General features: G+C 39.7%; 1 protein-coding gene across 2 annotated transcripts in view; it reads right to left on the bottom strand.

The window, feature by feature from the left end:
- CPEB4 (cytoplasmic polyadenylation element binding protein 4) overlaps nt 1-15,505 on the bottom strand; it is a 65,180-nt gene extending 49,675 nt beyond the window's left edge. The window contains exon 1 of one of the 2 annotated variants that reach the window (XM_054691763.1): nt 12,970-15,505. In XM_054691763.1, coding sequence (XP_054547738.1) covers nt 12,970-14,094 — 1,125 coding nt within the window. In that variant the 5' untranslated portion in view covers nt 14,095-15,505. The remainder of the gene's footprint in view (nt 1-12,969) is intronic. The other variant, XM_037500964.2, reaches the window with a different exon arrangement.
- Between the last annotated feature and the right edge of the window lie 4,206 nt (nt 15,506-19,711).

Here is a 19,711-nt window from a genome sequence, read left to right as displayed (position 1 = left end):
AATCAATCAATCGGTGAATTCCTTCAAGTAATTTTTTAATGTTTAAAATGTCTGTCTCCTACTTCCTTACCTTACTGTTTGTTTTTATATTTCCCCTTCCTGGCTATATATAAAGTTGTAGATTTTCTGTTGCTAAAATAACTCTTATGGGGCAGAGAGTGTCTCAGTTCATTATTCTTTTTTACGCAACTAAAATAGTGAGCAATCTTGTGAATTTCCAGAATTTCCATTTTTGCCAATCACTAAATAAGAGCCCTAAAGAGAAGCAGTTGATAAAGAACACTGCAGTATTTTCATTTGGTTTGTTTTATAAGGGTTATTTCCAGGAACTGAAGAAGCCTCCTCTTTAACCTTTAAATTCCTAAATGTGGTACTGGAATTTAGAAAAACTATTTTATATCTCCTGCCTCCCCTATTGCCTGGAACATAAAATTTTTGGCTAATTTAACAAACACTGACTTATAATTGCTGAAGTACATTAAAAGTTACTTCAAAGTAATAATAATTTCTCATTTTTGTGGGATTAAATAAATGCACAAACCTCCTATCTTTTTTACACTGATACTTTAATTTGTCATGATTTAATAGAGGTGACCAGTAAATACCAGTGTACTCTGATCAACTGGTACTGCCTCTTAGATACAATGTGTTGAGAGAGTTTTCAGGTTTTGTATAAATTCAGAAGGAAATGGAGTCTCAAATTGCTGAGGGTTCATAAAAGCAAAGTATGTGAGACCCAAAGGCACAAGTACCTCATTCTTGCCAATTGTGGTCTAACATGTATACTTCACTACAATCCAACCTTTATTAGCAATTATAATTGTTATAAACTATCTTATAATTGTGTAACATTTTCTTTCTTATGATGCTTTGGTAATTCAGAGTTCAAAAGTCACATATTTTGTCTAGTAAACATTCTGTTCTCAAAGGGTGTCTAAAGTTTATCACTCTTGATTTACTCCCTCACTGATCTTTTCTATTCATTTCAATAGTCAATTTAAAAAAAAAAAAGTAAAATGTAGGAAGCATGTGGAAAGGTAGAGACACAAATACATAAATCCAAGGAGGAAGGACAGCACAAACAATGCTGGTTTTCCTATCCAATAACCAAAGTGTCAAATCCAGGGGACTTTGACTTCCATATTTCAATCTTCCATGTTGCTTTTTCTGATTACTAATTAGGCCAAATGCCATAACCTCTGATCTATTTTCCACAAAGTAAACTAACCATAAAATAGAAAACACTTTCGCCCTCTAGACCTCCTTTCCTGATCCAAAAAGGTAAGAGTTTGATTAGCTCTCTAATGAACTAGCTCAAAATACATTGTATTCTATCTTTTTGATAGCTGAAAATAATCTGTTCTTCTAAGATTTACAGTTCAAAATCTTGGATGATGCAAAAATATGAATGAAAATGAGCAGTAAAAAGTTCATCACTTTTTTTTCTCCACAAAATGTAGGACAATGACAGATTAATAAGAAAATGAACCCTTCAAAGGACAGTCACAAACCTTTTTCATTAGGCTATATATGATAAAATATAACAAGCGTTTTCCAAAAAACCCCCACAACTTAATTCATTAAAGGGAGAGGTCCTAATTTCAAATTAAAAGTGAGAGGAACTATTAAATAATAATACTATAATATAAATATATAATAAACACAATATAAATATATTTTATAAATATAATATTAAATTATATTAATTTTGACTCACCATTGCCAGTTTTCACTGGGCAGCCTATGGAGTAATGGTAGCCAAGCAGAACTACCTTAACTGAGCAGCTACTAAGTACCAGACATTGCTCTAGGTACTTTATTGAACTGTCTTAATTCTCAAACCTCCTCATAAATTAGACTGTATTATTCCCATTTTAATGGTAGAAATGGAGTCTAAGGAAATTCAGTTTACTATACCAGCAGGTTAGTGCTCTGTTAGGATGCAAGCTCAAGTATAACTCCAAATCAAGGGATGCTTCCCTGGGTAAAGGTAATGGTCACAGTACTCAAAGGACCAGGCTAATTAAGACAAACATTTGAATAAACAAAGCACTATTCTGTCAGGGCCCTGAGGGCATGAACATGCTGGTTGGTGCCTGGCAAGCAGTAGGCAATCAATTACTCAATAAACAAAAGAAAGAACAAAATGTGTGTGTAAGGGTAATATAGAAAGATATCAGAGATACTAAAAACAAAGGAAGACACAGAAAAGCCTTATCTTCCTTTTCCCTGTTGAGATAACAGACACATGTGCAAATTAGGACCTGTCACCAATGCAATTCTAAGTTCTCTACTGCCAACCACAGGAGAAGTGGTAGTAATAGTAGGAATAATAATATCAACAGTTAATATTTACCACACTCTGTTGCTTCACATGTGTATAAACCTATACAATTAGGTATGTTCAGTTATTATTTCATTTCACAGATCAAGAAAGTGAAGCTTAGGGCCTCCCGGGTGGTGCAGCGGTTGAGCACTGGGCTGCAAAGCTGCCCATAGCCTCTGCAGCGCTGGTTCTATCTCGGTCCACCAGCGAGGGTACCACATGGCACGCAGACCTCTTCTGCCTCCCGCTGCTCCCCTCAGCAGTGTACCTCATCATTCTGCCGGTTCTACTACCCGCCCTGGCTCTGGTGAATTCTCTCACCCTCCCGCGCTTCTGACTGTACCCAGTGCTTGTATAAAATAAATAAATAAATAAATCTTAAAAAAAAAAAAAAAAAAAGAAAGAAAAAAAAAAAAAAAGAAAGTGAAGCTTAGAGAGACTAAATAACTTGATCAATGTCAGATAACGTCTAATCCAGGAAGCAGGATTTGAACCCTGGCCTCTGGTTCTAGACTGAGCTAAAGATGAAAGCTGTGACCGTGAAGCTTAAGAATGAAAACAAAAGGCCACCAATTATTTTCAAGGTTCAGCAAAGCAAATTTAAGATGGTCAGACCTCGTTTTGTTTTGCAATCTTTTTTTACTTAATATATTGAGTTGCATGTCAGTAACTAGCTGGTTTCAGTTTCTGTCATCTCAACTTCACAGGACAATTTCTAAAGGAAAAAACCACACAAGTCACTATGAAAATTAAAGTTGAAAAAATAACCTGCTGAACAAACAAATTACTATTTCAAAGAGCAGGTCCTGTCCTTTTATTACACACCTGGACAATTCTGTGATGGCAAAATAGAAAGAGCTACATCAGCATATATAACTGATGACATAGCTTTTCATAACATTCCACAAGTAGCCACAAAAAGCACGTGAACTATCAGTAAGAACAGCTAGATTGCCACAAACCAAAATCATTTGTGGCTTTTTTTTTTTATCCAGATGATTAATCTAAGCTGGTGTTTCTCATATTTTAGAATATATCAGAATCATCTAGAGGTCTTGTGAAAACATAGATTACTGTGTCTACCTCTGATGTCTCATATTCAGCAGGTCTTGTTATTAGGGTCCAAGATTTCACATTTCTAACAAGTTTTCAAGTAAAGCCCAGAACCACACTTTGAGAACCATGGAGTTAAACAATGCCATTTAACAAGTTAATTTCCTTAGATACTTGAGGATGTGATTTGTAGCTTATATATTGGTTGACCAGCTATGATGAAGTACAGACTACGCATGGTCTACATGAGCCATTTTAGGTTTCTGAACGAAGAGAAAGCCAAAACAACGCCCTCTCTTCCAAGCTCTCAGGTACATAACTTAGAAATATATTACAATCAAGTTGAATTTCAACACATCAACCATCAACAACACTCTATTATTGATTATTTTTCTTCTTTAATTGAATTCATGTTTTAGCATCATCAGCCTGGGTCTGAAACACAAAATGTAATTAATTGAATGTAATTTATTCATTCTCTTCCCACCGACAGACGTCACTGTGATTATCACTGCTCAGACTGTTATGTATCTGTACTAGCCTATGGAAATTTCCTTCCACCTTAAACTTTCCCTGGTTAAGACAGAAAGGAAAATATTTTGGCTTGAAAGGGAAGTCTATGCTAGTGTGTAGCCAAAATAAATAGGAAGTTTGAGAAGCGAATACAACCCATAATTAATCAAAGGTAAGTGTGGGAGTTTTGATCCAAAATTTGCCAAAATGTAAATATTCTTCTAGATTAAATATTACTTAACCCCACACATATCAAAAGTTGACGGTGGAATCAATTCTCAAAATCCCATTTCTGAGTGATTTTTACATTCAGGTGCAGGACAAGTCCTTTCACCCTGTGTCCCTCAACACTCTGACATCCTGAAGGATACTGACCAGCTCTGTTATGGCTATGCCCCCACTGAACTGGGCACTCCATTCATCTCTATGGCCACTTATTGTAGCATATGACTAGAACACAGTAAGTCCATCATCACCACCACCATTATTAAAGTGACTAGGGCTTCTTCTGGTTCAGTGTTGCACACCTCCCAGGAATTATGGGAGGTGTGCATCACGTACATACATTGGCTTCTCACAACCATTATGTAAAATGGGTACAATTTTAGGTAAGTAAAGCTATGAAAAGTTAACGAACTGGGGTGTCCCTGGTAGCGCAAGCAGTTACGTCACAGCACTATGAAGCTATCCACAGCTACTGCAGCCCGAGTTCAATTCCCAGCCAGGGAGCTAATCCATATGGCACAGCAGACCTCTCCTGTCTCACCCGCTGCATCCCTTGGCAGTGTATTTCACTGCACCTCTGGCCTGGCCTGTACCCCCGTTTTTGTATGCATAAATAAATCTTAAAAAAAAAGTTAACTGCCCTCAAAGTCACACAATAAGTGGTGGCTGACTTCAGAGCAGCAGCTTAGAATGGTCCATTTAAATGAGCCTTGTGAAGACCTAGAAATTTCAATCTCTTGACACCTGCCAAGGATGAAATCCTTTCTTGTATACAGGGGCTGGATTTGGAGAATGAGTGTCAGAGGTTAGTCAAAGGGGTAGTTATCTGAAGTAGGAGAAACCACATTTAGCAGCATCGCATACTTTTGCCCAGGTTCCCTCTTTCAGTCAGTACTTTCTCATGATGACCTCTTTAATGAAAGCAAAGAATGTGATAGATCTTAGGGTTATAAACTATAACTAAATGAATGAATGTCTTCAGTGTATTACCTTGATTGGATCAATAACTCCATTTGCTTCCATGTAAACTGATGAATCAGATTATTTCAGAAAATCTTAGAGAAAATGTTCCTTTTTTCCCACCTTCACTAAATAAAACACTCATTTTGAGCACTAGAAATCCTTGAAGTGGTAAACATTTCTTATCACAATTTAACTGTATTTAAAAAATACAAACTGTCATTCTAGACTTGAGTAGCTCATTCCTGGATCAATAGATGTCTTATTGTTGGCGATTTGTCTATTCTCACCTTGCATGGAGAGAAAAGTAATTAAAATCTATTCCAAGACCTATGTTTAAATCACCACTTACTTTTGACTCTGCAGTATCTCTGAACCTTGATTCCATCAGCAAAAATGAGGATAACACTTCCCTTATAAAGCTGTGGTGAGGAGAAAGGAGCTGATAATGATGGTTTATGCACAAAGTTCTCCAGTGCAATGGCAAAAGAGCCTGAAGTGAAACTAACATTTTAAATTAGGGAATATTTGTATCTGAATAATTCAGCTGTTCAGTGCTGCTTTCTGTAGCCCCTTGTCATAATCCAAATGAGCTTAAGCCCCTTAAGCCCCAAAATATCTGTATAAGATTTCTCCTACTTCATAAGCTATTCAGAACAAGAGGTCATTCATTTAAGGAAATTTAGGTAAAAACTCCTAACACTCAGCTCTACAGAATGAAATTATAAAGGCCCTTCTGGCTGGCCCTCTATCTCTGGCTGTCAATTACCTTTCTCTGTTTGGCTGGGTCTGATGAGAGTCTACAGTCAATAGAGAGAATGGTCCCCCAAATGCAGTTTATTCCTAAACTGAGGCCCATGACTTGCTGCGCAGGAAATCTCTTCTCTTTGGTGAACCATGACAGCAATGTCAAAAAGCAGCCCATACCCAGCCTTTCTGGGCCCTCATGGTCTCCATGCCCACATCCTCAGCTCTCCAGTTTCCTAGCAGAAGTCACTTCCCAACACTAGGGCACAAAGCAAGAAATCATCTGATCTGTACACTTCATGAGGAGACGGGGCACCGGTGCCTTTGTCACAAACTGCCAGTGCATGGGACAGTGAAAGCATCAAACATTTGTGTAAAGAGTAAGAGATGAAAAAGTTTTATGCAAAGGCCTGCCAAAGAGTCCAAATCTATAAATTCCTCTTAAAAATAAAACCAGAAAAAGATACAAAAACACAACCAAAAAAGCACTCACTTCTGTTCTCTCTCCTTTCTTAGCTCCCTCTCTCCAGTCCACAAAAGCCTAACCTAAGGTAAGGCTGATAATGAGGGAAACTAGACAATCTTCTTCCTAGGTTGGGAATACAAATACAGTCACCAGCTGTATTTGGGAGCTTACTTAGGTCTCTCTCTTTCATTTTTTTTTTAAATGGCTGTGTGACCACACGTACCCTGCTCTCCCAGAGGGAGGAGATGAGGCCAATGGTGGCTTCCTTAGAGATTATAGCACTAGGTTGAGTGGTGAAACAGGCTGAGCAGGTGCAACAGAAGTGTGGGCCTTGCTTCAGTTTCTCACTATCTTTCTTCAAAAATCAAGTTGAAAATATTTGTGTGTGTGTGTGTGTTTAAGGGGAAAAAAGGTCTCTTTATCTTTTAGAGACACATATTATACCATTTACAGATGAAATGATACAATATCTGTGAAGTGCTTCAAAAGAACATAAAGCGGGAAAGGGAGCTGGTAAGCTAGATAAGGAATGTTCAGGAACTGATCACTGTTGAAGCCCGGTGACATGTACATGGGGATTTGCTGTACTATTTTGACTACTATTGAATATGTTTATAGTTTTCCATTATGAGCACTTTAAAAGATATAGTGCAGGAAAAAAATCTTTACCAAAAGAAAAAAGAGAAACCAGTTGACCACTAAAATTGCCAGCAGGACTCAAGAAAATGAGAGTATCATCTAGCCTGATTCCCAATATCATTTAAGTACAGGGACTGTATTTTAAAATTCATACTCCAGTTTATTAAAGTTTTCTTTAAAATGAAGCTCAAATTACCACACACTGGTTATACATTTTAAGAAACTGTGCTACTCACAAGATTTTTAATTAATATTTCTAGTGAATGACTTGCTTTCTTATAACAAGAGAATCTTCTGGAAGTCAATTTTAAACATTTGATTCCATCCTCAAATAAACCAAAGAAAAGTGAAAATGAAGCAAGAGGAACATTGGGTAGCCTGTCCTAGCTCACACAGCTAGTAGGTGGCAGAACCATATTTAGACTCCGGCCCTAACTTCCGTACTATAGTTAGGAGATTTTTCAGAGTAGCAATATTCTTATATTGAGGGCTTTTTTTTTTTTTTTTGGAAAGTTCTTACAGACAGTAAAATGACAGCAGCTATTTTACTGACTAAATCCAGATATATTCTTCAAAAACACCTGGAAGAACTATCATTAAAAGTATGTTACATAATATTTAAATATAAATGTGGGTTTAAAATGTGTAATACTGGAAGATTAACTATAATTTACTTATAAAAATAATGACTGGCTCTAACTGGTAAATATTCAGCAAATAGAAATTGTGCAATCTAAATACAATACTTGTACAGCTTAAGTCTTTCAACTTTAATAGTAATTCAGTTTGTAAACATGAGAGAGGACCTATAAGTAGCTAATGGAGACTTTCTCTGACATGTAATGGCAACTGAATCCTGCTACACATAGGTTTTAGTTTGCCTTTTATGGTACAACAAACTTAAAAAAGTCTGTGTGTACAAGTGAATATTTATAAACATGATTATTAATAAAATATTTGGAAATGCCATTTGCATATTGTTTTTGTTATACCTAGAGTTGGATCTGTTAGTTTGCTGGAAATTTAAACATCTCATGGGTTACAATGAAATGAAATTATTGGGTCTGTTGCCAATTTGCTTATAATAAGAAAAAAATGCAAAGCTGTATCAGTCAAAGACTAGATCATAAACACACTATAAATCAAATCAAAACAATTTTTATAGGATCTTTAGTTCTGTACCTATACTAGAATGCAGTAGGTACTCAATAAATATATGCTAAGTTAATGAAAATATAAAAAAGAAAACTTATTTCCAGGATAAAAGCTAAAATATGTCCAATTCAAATCTATGGTACCTTTTTCATTTCTTACCAAGGAAATCACCAATAAAATATAGTCTCCTTTAAAGTATACAAAAGTAATTAAAAGTTCTAAATTTCTTAAAATAACAACTAGAAGCAACATTTTTCAAAATGCTGAAAGATACAGGCCGCTAATACTAATGAATATTTAGTTATACATACAATTATAAAACTTCAAGAAAATTGATAACTCTGCTAATTGTTGTATCTGTGTTTGGGTTGTATCTACCTTATTCAAAGGAGTATTCCAGAGAAACAAAGTATGCATAAGAAGATCAGCAAAAGAAAGGACTGTTCAAATCTTTGATAGACGCTCATACTATATTTGTAATTAATTTCATGATTTTATTCAATATTAGAGTTATATTTTAAATTAAAAAAAAAAAAAAGGGCTTCCTTGGTGGTGCAGCGGGTTGAGCGCCGTGCTGTGAAGCTGTCCGCAGCAGTGTGGGTTCGATTCCCGGATGGACAGGGAGAAACGCACATGGTGCAGCAGACATCTCCTGCCTCGCCCACTGCTCCCGTCAGCAGTGTCTTTGGTCCATCTGCCTGTTCTGCTCCCCGCTCTGTCTCTGGTGAATTCTCTCACCCTCCCGCGCCTCTGACCTGTACCCCACTTCTTGTATAATAAATAAATCTTTTTTTTAAAAAAATGTAAGCTACCAGATATGGCCATATACTTATGGTACCTCCCAATAGCCCTTCAACTGTTAGGTATTATTATCTTGATGAGGAATTTGCTCAAGGTCACACAGCTAATTAAAATGCAGAGTCCAAATTAAGTCTGTTTGGATCCAGAGCCTATGGTTCACTCCACTACATTTTTGGCCTTGAAAATAGCCTTTCAAGTTTCACCTTCAAAAACTGACTAAAAATAGAATCTACATCTTTATCTTCCTATCTACTAAGTATTTTCTAAAAACTTGAAAGTGGAACTTCCATTTCAATAATTCAAAATGTGATGAGAATATACACTCAATTTGAGTTAAAAATGACACATTGCTATAAATCATGATAAAAATATGCCTTCTTTTTCTACAAGAACAATTTTGTTTGAACAATTAAATAAAAAACGCAGTGAGTTTTGTCAAGAAAAAAGTCAAAGAAAATGTTTGCTATGCAAAGATCCCTCTTGGGACTATATTAAGAAACAAAGAATGTAATGAGGTTGCACTTTAGACAGTTTTTAATAATTCACCATGACTTTCAGAATTTAAGCAATACAGTAACTTTGTTTACAAATATAAGATGCCATACATAATTTTAAAGATCAAAACTAACAACACAAGTAGAGTTATTGAAGAGGCATGAAGGATTTGCCTGGTTAAGACAATTTTACATATCCACAATGACTGTGTCTAAAGTAGGAACAAGTAGGCTCAAAGTTATAAAATTTTCCCCTCTCAATCAAATTTTAGGATTGGTTTTATGACACACAGATTTTGTCCCTTTTATTTTTCCTACTTCCTGGTTCTTAGCCAGGATGGGAGCCAGAGTTGGGAGCTGCAGATAAGAGGGTATCAGAATATATACTACACAAATTCTTAATTTCCTGTAAAGACAGCGGCATTGCTCCAAGGACTTGCTATACTCAAATATAATTATTGGCAGGTGCCCCAATATATTATTTGGTTTGGAATCAGTATTCCAGGATATATCTGGCAAGATGTGCAGGGTTTTTCTTCCCTTAATGTAAGGGTCAAATCAAACCTTTAGTCACATGAATGTAGACCTTCTTTCTTCATTTTGAAACTGGCACAATAAAACCAAGCTTTATGCAGAGGGTTGAGAAATACTATATAGGCAGTGAGATAACATGTGAAAGCACTAGCTCAGTAGTGTGTGTGTGTGTGTGTGTGTGTGTGTATAAAATACTAAAGGCAACAACCAAGAAAAGTATTGACTACTTAGAAGTGATAAATATATTCACTTCTTTTCCACTTTCAAAACTTTAAATCAGCTTCTGATCATCATGTATCAATTATTCACAGTTTCTTCTCATCTTGCATGCTTTTGGGAGGTTCTCCCACACTCTCACCTGTATAATGTCTTTGTGAAGAGGACCCAGTATAATGATCAAGAGTTATGTCTTGTGTGTGAATAATTTCTTGATAATTCCTATCTCAAGATCTTCCCATAACACTTAAGTTTTTCTAACAACAATTGAAATTGAGGCCCCCAAATTCTTTGATACTGGATAAAGTCAAGACCACAAACTAGTTCTCCTCGCTCTCTGTCAAATATACTCTAATGTATGTTCCTTCAAGTTTTTCATATCAAATTTAACCAAGCCATTCATATCAACTCAAAATGTTTTCTTGCCAAAAAACCAACTCAAAAGAATAATTGTTTAAAAAAACATAAAACCGCATTCATTTAAATAAGTACCATGTAGTCAGTTGATTAATTTCTTATGATTTTTTTCAAAACCCAATTAGGAATTTCTTGTCATAAAGGTTTTCGCAAATCACTTACTTCTATTGTAACTTTCAAATCACCCCAATGCTGCTTGCTCTCAGCATAACCCCTTTCTCTCTCTCTCCTTCTCTCTCTCCTTCTCTCTCTCAATCTCTCTCTCTCTCTCTCTCTCTCACACACACACACACACACATGTTTTTGAGCAGAAATCAACAATTTTCTAATCCTACCATATTTGAGTCAGGTACATTGACTCATCTTTTTTTCATAACCAGCACAAAAAATAATTCTAAGGACGAGTTACTTTCTAACAATACCTTTAACTATGGATCTTAATCTATTTTATTACTATTTCATAAACCAGATTAACCTTTAAAGAAACTGTCTGACTGAAAATATTTCACAGGTTAAACACATTCCAGAAACCCATAAAAATATGAGTAATTTGAATATGGACAGTCTATTCATTTTCTGAAACTGCAATTTTTCCTGAAGCAAACCTATACCAAAAGTGGGTAAACTGAGAATGGACAACAAACCATGAAGTCATGTAAGTTCATTGTGTCAGTGCCTAGCAGCAAAATAAGAAAGAAAACTCTCTTCAATTCTGAGCCAAAACTTGATCCAGTTAAAATGTACAGAATACCATCTAAGCTTTTTTTAAACTGCCAGCATATTAATTATTCATAACAATTACCTTTGCTTTCAATTTCCTTTAAATTTATGTTCAAAGGAATATCCAAAGCAACTTTAAAAAAACAGACTTCATAAGATTATCTCAAATGGCCTTTTTCCTGACCACTAAAGCAAGGTAATTGCTCATCAGTCTCAGTAATAACCATTTCTAAATGCAAAAGCCAACAGCTTTCTGACACTTAAGTTAAAAATTATTTTTAAAATTCTAAAACTAATAAATCAAATATTTTAAGATACACCCTGAACATTAAATCTGAATCCTTAGGGAAGGGATATTTAATTCCATGGAATGACACAGGACTCTCTTAGCGAACATCCCCTCCTGTTAAGCAAATAATTAATTACAACAGATAATTTTGCTTGTGCTGACATCATATTTGGGGACACGCAACTATTTTGTAATCTGTTTTAGCCCTTGCTGAAAGAGCTCTAAAATAACCCTATATTAGTAGCACATGCATACACGATGACACGGATATTTTTAATCCTTTTTTTTTTTAACCTAGAGTTTGTACTACTATTGGCTGTGTTCTCAGGTTATTGTATCTTTCTGATACTCAATTTTCTCATCTGTAAAATGGGGATAATAACAGAATTTACCTCGTGGGGTTATTGTAAAGACTGATTCAATGTTAGCTTATTTATCCTATATGAATTTCCTAACACATACAAGGACATACCCCCAAAGTAAACAATTTTAGTTGGGCATCTAAAGTTAATTAATTATGAAATTCCATTTATCTCCTATCTATCAACTGAACTGGCTGTTCGTTGTACAGAAAAATCAAACAGTGTGACACTTATAGAACAAGGGTATCATAGTGGCCAGCAAGAAAGACAAGTGATCTTTGCCTAGATCTATTTTTAGAAACAGTTTAATTATCTACACCCCTAGTGTTAACACTGGAAAATAAACAAATGGGTGAAAGGCATCATAAAACAGTTACTCTGAGATCAACAGTTCTACTGTACTCAAAAATAAATGGGGATGAGGAAAACATTTCCATCATTGCTCTAGCAGTCTTTGCTGACCCAAGGCAGGCCAGAATTTTAGAAAAGGTTTAAGAGGAGTTGCAGAATTGAAAAATTCACACTTGTTCAGATTGTAAGGTTCAGAAAGATTCCAGATGTGACCAGTGAGAAAATTATAATTCAGTAGTTGGTTTTCAATAAGTCGCTACTTTATAGTGGAGACAGAAGTGTTTCAGCTTATGGAGTTACTGTATATGGGCAGAAAATGCTCATCAGTGTCCACAATTTTTATCTATGTTTTTATTTATTCTCACCTAAATGAGTAGAGAAAAACCAACCCTGATTCGCTTGTCAGGCTAAAAGAGTATTATGGTTAGTAATTATGACATCACTAGCTACCTGGTATTCATAATTATACCAATTCATACGATTTATGGAAAGATTGCAATGAGAAATTCACCAAAGGAACAGCTCAGTATTTTGCTCCAAATTACACTCCTTCCCTGACAAAACAATATCTGGCAATTAACTCATTTTTCTAAGAGGAGCTCCAATAGGAATGTGGACAATTCAAAATCTCTTAGTTAAATAGCTATTACACCATGCCATTTCCTTATTCATCTTAATCTATTAATGGAACATAATCTTACCGGAAAAGGAAAAATGTTGTCAGCCCTGTTCAAGCTATCTTCCATCCAGGATTTAGGCGCAAAGGCAGAGCTGGGGCGAGCGTACTTCTGGAGCTGAATATGATTGCTTGCAAAATTTTTCTTCAAAGGCGAGATGGAGTTCAGGGGCGTTATTCCTCCATTCAGCCCTCTGCGGTGATCTCGGCCTTGGGAACCTCCCCAGCCACCGTATCCGCCACCTCCCGGGCTCCAGGAAGAAGATGGTGTTGGAGAGGGGCTCTGGTAGCTGCTCCATGGAGAGGGCGGTTTGTTAAGATTATTCGCCAAGTGAGGCAGCTGGTTAAAAGCAGCATTTCTATGTGTGAAAGGTGGGGGATGGGGACTGGCAGGAGACCTCCTTTGCTGCTGATGCTGGCTGTGATGATGCTGGAAATGAGGGTGGTGAGGGTGGTGCTGTGACAGAGGCCCGATCTGAGGGGAGAAGCTGCCTCCGAAGCCAGGGCTGACATGATGGGGAAAATTTTGAAACAACAGAGCACCGTTATTAGCCGAAGCAGCAGGGACCCCTCCCTGGTGAAAGAAACTTGCATCTTCATTGATGATTGTAGAGGAAGAAGGAGCTATCGCGGCTGACCAGTTACTGAAACCAGTAAGAGACGATGCACTAGATGTCAAGGGTTGGGTCGAAGTACCTAGCCCCGTGGCTTCTTGATAATCAAACCCTGTCAACACAGGGGATTCGATTCTTATTTTCTCCTTCCCATTGCCATTTTCGGAAGAATTGTCCCCTTGATTTTCTTCCGATTTCGTCTTCTCAGTTTCAGGCAGTATTCCAGCTTCCTGACCTGGGCTGGGCGAGAGCTGTTGCTTTTCTAGAGGGTCTTGCTGTTCCTGTTGCTGACTTTTTGCCTTTTCTGACCCCAAGATCTCATCCTGAATATTATGGGTCGCTGGAGCAGGAAAGAGCCAAGCTGACCCGGCACTGCTGCCATTGGCAGCTGTGTTATTATTTATAAAAGCAGCAGGGCTGGGGGTGGCATTTTGGTGATGGTGTGGAGGCTGCAGATGTGGATGGAATCTGACTGGAAAAGCAGATTTATTCCCAGTATTGCTTTGCACTAGCACTCCAAACCCGTAATCCCCCATTTATTATTTTTAGGATCAGAATCTCACAATAAAAAATGACAACCTGATGTCTCACGCCTTCTTATCCTCTACTCAAAATGTTTGTTGGTTTGAAATGTCTTATTTATAGCTAGCTCAAAGATTGCAGCTTATCACCCTAAATAGTTCTGATTTGGAATTCTGGTCTCAGAAAGGCAAAAAAATACACTAAAAAAAAAAAATCTCTTAAAACATTGACATGAATCCAACTGGGCTTATTTCTAGGCGGGAATAAAAACGAAGAGGGTAAAAATCAAGTCTTTGGTTAGTAAAATAGGCGCTTTCTTTTTCCAAAGGAAAAATGTACATGAATGACAAAAACACAGCTTCTCAAGCATCTATGGATGTAGAAGAATAAGCATTGCGCGGAGTAAAAATATATATATATATATATATATATATATATAATTTAACAATCACATATGGTCTTCCTCAGCAGTTTAGATTCACTCACATAAAAATTAGAATAGGGCTAAAGGGAGAGAATACGTTCTTTTCTTGGCAGCTTGGGTAAAAAAAAAATCAGGAATAATTTAAGAACATTATATATTATATATATTTATATATAGATAGATTATATTAGGTTATCTGGGGTGGAGGTGAGTTCCTGGTTGCGGGAGAGGAGATCAGCTCTGCCTAATGGAAGGGTGACTGCAGGGAGGCTGCTGCTGCGCCGGGTCCTGTTTCTGCTCTCTCACGGGGTGCAGCTCTGGCCTCTCAGTTGCTTCCCGAGGCTCCGGGTGCAGATCTCGCCGCGGTCGCTGCTCCTGGGCTGCCCCTGGCCTCCTCTCCCCCATGAAATGGGTTGGAAACACCCGTTTCTCCCTCTGGCGGGGGGGACGGCCAGGAGGGGTTAGCGAGACCCGTTCGGGGCGAGCTGGCGGCCCCGGGGTGCGGGGGCCAGGGGGGCGCGCTGGACGGTCCTGCGGCTTCGGCCTCGTCCCCTCTCTGCGGCTCCGGGGTTTTTCTCCCTCATGGGACCCGGGGGCGGTTTGTTCAGTTCCCTCAGTTCGATTCTCCGCAGGGGGGGCAAAAAAAAAGAGGAAAAAATAAAAAGGAAAAACCCACTAGGCTAGTGACTCTGAACGAGAAGGGCCTCTCCCCTTTGCGCTCGCTCGTTCCCCCCGATTTTTAACGAAACTCTAATTTAGAAGGCTTTTGTTTCTCCTCACGGTTGCTGGGCCGCCGTCGCCGCCGCTCCGTCGCTGTGCCCCGGTCCCGCAGCCCCCGCCGTCGCTGTCGCGGACTCCGCCCGGCTCGACTTCTTCTCCCCGTCGTCCTCCTCTTCCTCCTCTGCTGTCGCCGCTGCCGCCGCCGCCGCCGCCGCCACCGCCTCCCGGTGCCCGGGTCCCGCAGCCGCGGCTGAGTCCTTCTCCTCAGGACCGAGCCGAGTGAAATGACAACCAGCTGGAAAGACCGAGAGACACTTCCGGTTCGAAGAGGGAGGGGTGGGGTGCGGTGGACACCCCTCCTACCTGCCTCTGGACCAATCGGTTGTTAGAATCTAGACCAGGCCACGCCCCCAGAGGCAGGTCCCCACCCAGGAAGGTCGAAAAGTTACCTCGACAGACGCCCCTTCCGTCTGCGCCTCGCCCAGTGAGGCCTGGCGTTTGGAGCCCGCTCCTCCCGACCAGGAGGAGCGCAGCGCGTCGCCATCTTTAGTGTGGGCAAAGGACTCCTTCGCCGTTTATCTTCCATAACTACGCTTTCTAGGAGGAGCAGAGAGGGAAGCGCGCAAGAGGATGGATTGTCCGAACACTATAGAAAAGCAACATCTTGGGGATTAGAGTGGCGACCCGTGAAACCGCCTGTGAACGGGAGGACTGCCCGCAGTAAAAGTGGTTCCCCAGGCGTCACGTGCTGGAGCCCCAGCTCCGCCCCAGAGGGATCTGGAAGGAGAGGCGGGTCTTCCCAGCAGCTGTGCCGGTGCTTAGAACTGCGTACGTCCTTGTCCTGAATGCAGACCTCACGCGGAACTCTCTCTTCACCTTTTATCCAGCCCCCCCCCCGCCCCCGCTCCCATCCCCACCCCCTACTTCTTTAGCTCGTTTTGGCGTCTGGTCTGGTGCAGTTTCTCAGGCACAAAGATCCAGCTGCGTCAGGCGTCTGTGGCTGAGCACCCATCTCCATCCTGTTCCAGTGCACCCTGCCCGGTGTACCTGGGAGACATGTACAACGAAAATTGTATGGCCCTGTCCTACTTATATCTTGTCAATGGCTCCCCACTGCCTCGATGAAAAAAGCCAAATTCATTCCACTGTGTAGGCAATATTTCTTAACACCCCATCTTCCTCCGCCCCACGTCAGGCAGTTCCAAATATTCTGTGCCTTTTTACATGCTCTTTTCCCTCTCTTCTCCATTTGGTGAATTCCTAATTCGTTTTAGGAATTAGTTGGAAAGCTACCAACTGTCTTCTGAATTCTTTTTTATGAGCATCCAAGACCCGATGTGCAGCTCTTTGTTGGATGTCACATTATATTGTAATGGTGGTATATCTCCCAGACCTGTGCTCATCTGTGGGCCCTTAGAGGAATTTTGGGGATAGGAAACATTAGTGATTTAATGCTGAAGAAATAAATGAACAAACCAGCTACAATGAAATCTTTCCTGAATCATAGTCCCCTTTATTTGAATTATTTCATTCTATCTGGTTTGTGTTTGACGTTCACATCTCTCAGATTTGTGTCATTTAGGTTACTCACTGTCTGTTCAAGGGTCCCAGGTCTTGTTGATCTTTGTACATCCCCTACTACTATGATCACTACCAGGGACTAGGGTAATGCCTTGGTCTCAGCACAAGCTCTAAAGATGTGGTATAGTGAATGTTCCTTTAGTAGGAAATGAAAAATGGGGGTGGGGTGGGGGCGGAGTGGGGGGAATAGAGCCAGAACTGACATAGCAAGATTAAGGAAAAAAGAGAAATTAAAGATTTTTAAGGCTAATCTTATGAGCAGAGGAAGCTTCCATTTCATTCCTACAGTCTTCCCTCAATGGCCCTAATTTCTGCTATCTCAGATTCTCAATTCTCCAACACTTAGGTGTAGAACACCTGTTTGGGGTCTTACTCCATGATTTTATTGTCTTTTATTGTGCATGAGGATGAGTGTTGTCTCTGCTCTTATACTGCAAGTTCTTTGAGTGTAGGGTGTGAGTCTTACTTTATTGTTCATGCCCCACAACTGAACATACCTTGAGACTTAGCTGGTTCACTTAGATATCATTTCCTCCAAGATGGTTTTCCCTGACTGCCCCTCTCTCTTGTAAATTCCTCTTTTTTAATTACTGCTGGTTGTCAGTGGCTTTGTTTCTTGAGGGCAGAGGTTGTGTCTGATTTATCTTTGTGTCCCCGGTAGCCAGCCAAAGGCCTAGCATAGACCAGACTCAGGACATATTTATTGAATTAACAAATAAATGTTGAGTGCCCAGAAGATGGCTGAGAGTCTTTTGGAACTACCAATTCTTAGTGACTAAAAGAGCATCCATGACTTGGAAAAAAGAGGACCATCTTTACAATCAAACAGTTGGAATTTGAATCAAAGCTCTACTACTTCCTAGTTGTGTAACTGTGGGTATCACCCCTAAAGCCTCCAACTCCTCCCTTTCTAGGTTGTTAAATGATCTAAGATACATGTAAAGTGCGGGCTCCTATGAGATTTTCAAAAATGTCAGTTCCTTATTAACAAATTCCAGGCAAAGCACTTCTTTACAAGTGTCTTTAGCCTTGAAGTAGGTGTGTGCATGAAAGAATCGAGGAACCTGTGCTGAGTTCGAGAGGGAGGAGGTATGCCTGAGCCCCCGTCAGGGTGCTGCTAGATCAGACTTATCTTTTAAAGCTAAATCAAGCATGGGTGATAGGTTTGGGCTGGGCTGAAGGTAGGATGATTACTGTAGACCTCAGTCAGGCAGTTAGAACTAGGAGCATGGGAAAAGAAGGGGAAAAACAATTCTCTTGGATCAGTTGACTACTCAGAAACCCAGGGCACCCAGCTCAGGGCTTCACTCCTGGGAAACATTCTGGACCCAAAAACTGGCCCAGATAACCATGATATTAACTCAGTAGCCCTGCTTAGGATCTTCAAAGGGATTTCCAGTTGGTTGCAGGTGAGTGCTATCTTGAACACTCTGCTGGCAGAAAAGAACTCCTCCCACGAAGCATGTATACTGTAAAGCTTTTGGGTTGCAGAAAAAGCCAGTTCTGCCCAAATATTAAGAGGCTACTAGATTAAAACTACGACATCTACTCCCTCCCTCCCTGTCTAGTGAGGGCTGACACACCTTCCGAGAAGTTGTAGGTTGGTAAATGTATGTACCTTTGCTGGTTACTGCCCATCCCACTTTGGGGTTTGAAGTCAACCACACCCCAAACATGGAACCTCCCAGGAAGCAGGGCCCTAATATCTCCTTCACCAGCCTCTTTTAAAGCTTGGCAAGTGATAGAAATCTTGCCCTATAATCACAGAGTGAACTCTGCCCCACTCCAGCCTGATGTCCTCTACCACTGCTCTTGAAGTCTATATTGTCAGCCTTCTTCCAACAGCACACACCCAAGCTCCCCCTGGGGCTGGTCTGATGACTTCAGCAATCAGGGCCACTACCCAAGGCTGCCCAGGTTGTGCACTGCACAACTCATTAAAACAACACAGACCATTATGTGAATGTCACCCTCTGAAATTGTACAATGCAGCAACCCTGCTTCCACGTCTTTCCATCAGTCAGAGGCACATGATGGACATACAACACCCATACAAAAAAAAAGGCCACCAAATTCCACCATAAATTAAATGCACCTAAGCTTATTTTGCAAGCAGAAATATGTAAAGCAATCGATCCTTGTAGAGTTAGTGGCCCCAGAACTTTCTGTAATGGAATTGAAGGACACAGTGTCCTTGGGGATGTTTTGGATAGTGAGCTCTGGGAAAAAGACAAGTCTGGACAGGTATATGGTCCAGGCCCCCTAGCAGTTGCTTTGACTGGCAGTATTGATAAGTATTCTAAAGCAGTCGTGGCATATATATTTTACTGAAATTAATAATGACAATATTGAAAGGCAGGTCCTGTGATGCTAGGGGAAGAGAGAATAAGGAAGTTACTTTTGGAATAGACTCTTTTCCAAGAGTAACCGGAAGCTCACTGCCAGAAAGCAAGATGGTAGAAAGAAAACCAAGCCCCCCAAAGTAGGTTTTATTAACCCCCACCTCTGATCTTCACCCTGTTCCAATATTAGAAAGTGTACATGTTTACTTACCAAGTGCCATTGTGGTTTTTTTTTACAGTTAATTGTTGGGTTGTATTTTCTCCTTTTGTTTGTTGTTTATAATCTGTGCAACATTTTAAACACTGTTTACCTTCTGCCTCCCCATTTACAGTATTATCATTAACATAGCGTCCATAGTTAACAAACCATTTTGGTGGAGAGTGGTGAAGCCAGTTCCTCCAATGCATTGTTGCTGAATAAATAGCTTGGAAAGGTCTAGGACACAGACATGCTCCACTTGAAATCACCATATCCTGGCAATGATTTAGGTGAGGTGGAACAGGGAGTTGACCTTCCAAACTGTGACATACATCACGTGGGATGACTTGGACTCCTTTGTGGCT

Source organism: Talpa occidentalis, unplaced genomic scaffold (assembly GCF_014898055.3).
Source record: "Talpa occidentalis isolate TD23 unplaced genomic scaffold, MPIMG_talOcc4v2.1 talOcc4.9, whole genome shotgun sequence".
Classification (NCBI taxonomy): domain Eukaryota; kingdom Metazoa; phylum Chordata; class Mammalia; order Eulipotyphla; family Talpidae; genus Talpa; species Talpa occidentalis.
This window is presented reverse-complemented; position numbering and strand designations above follow the sequence as displayed.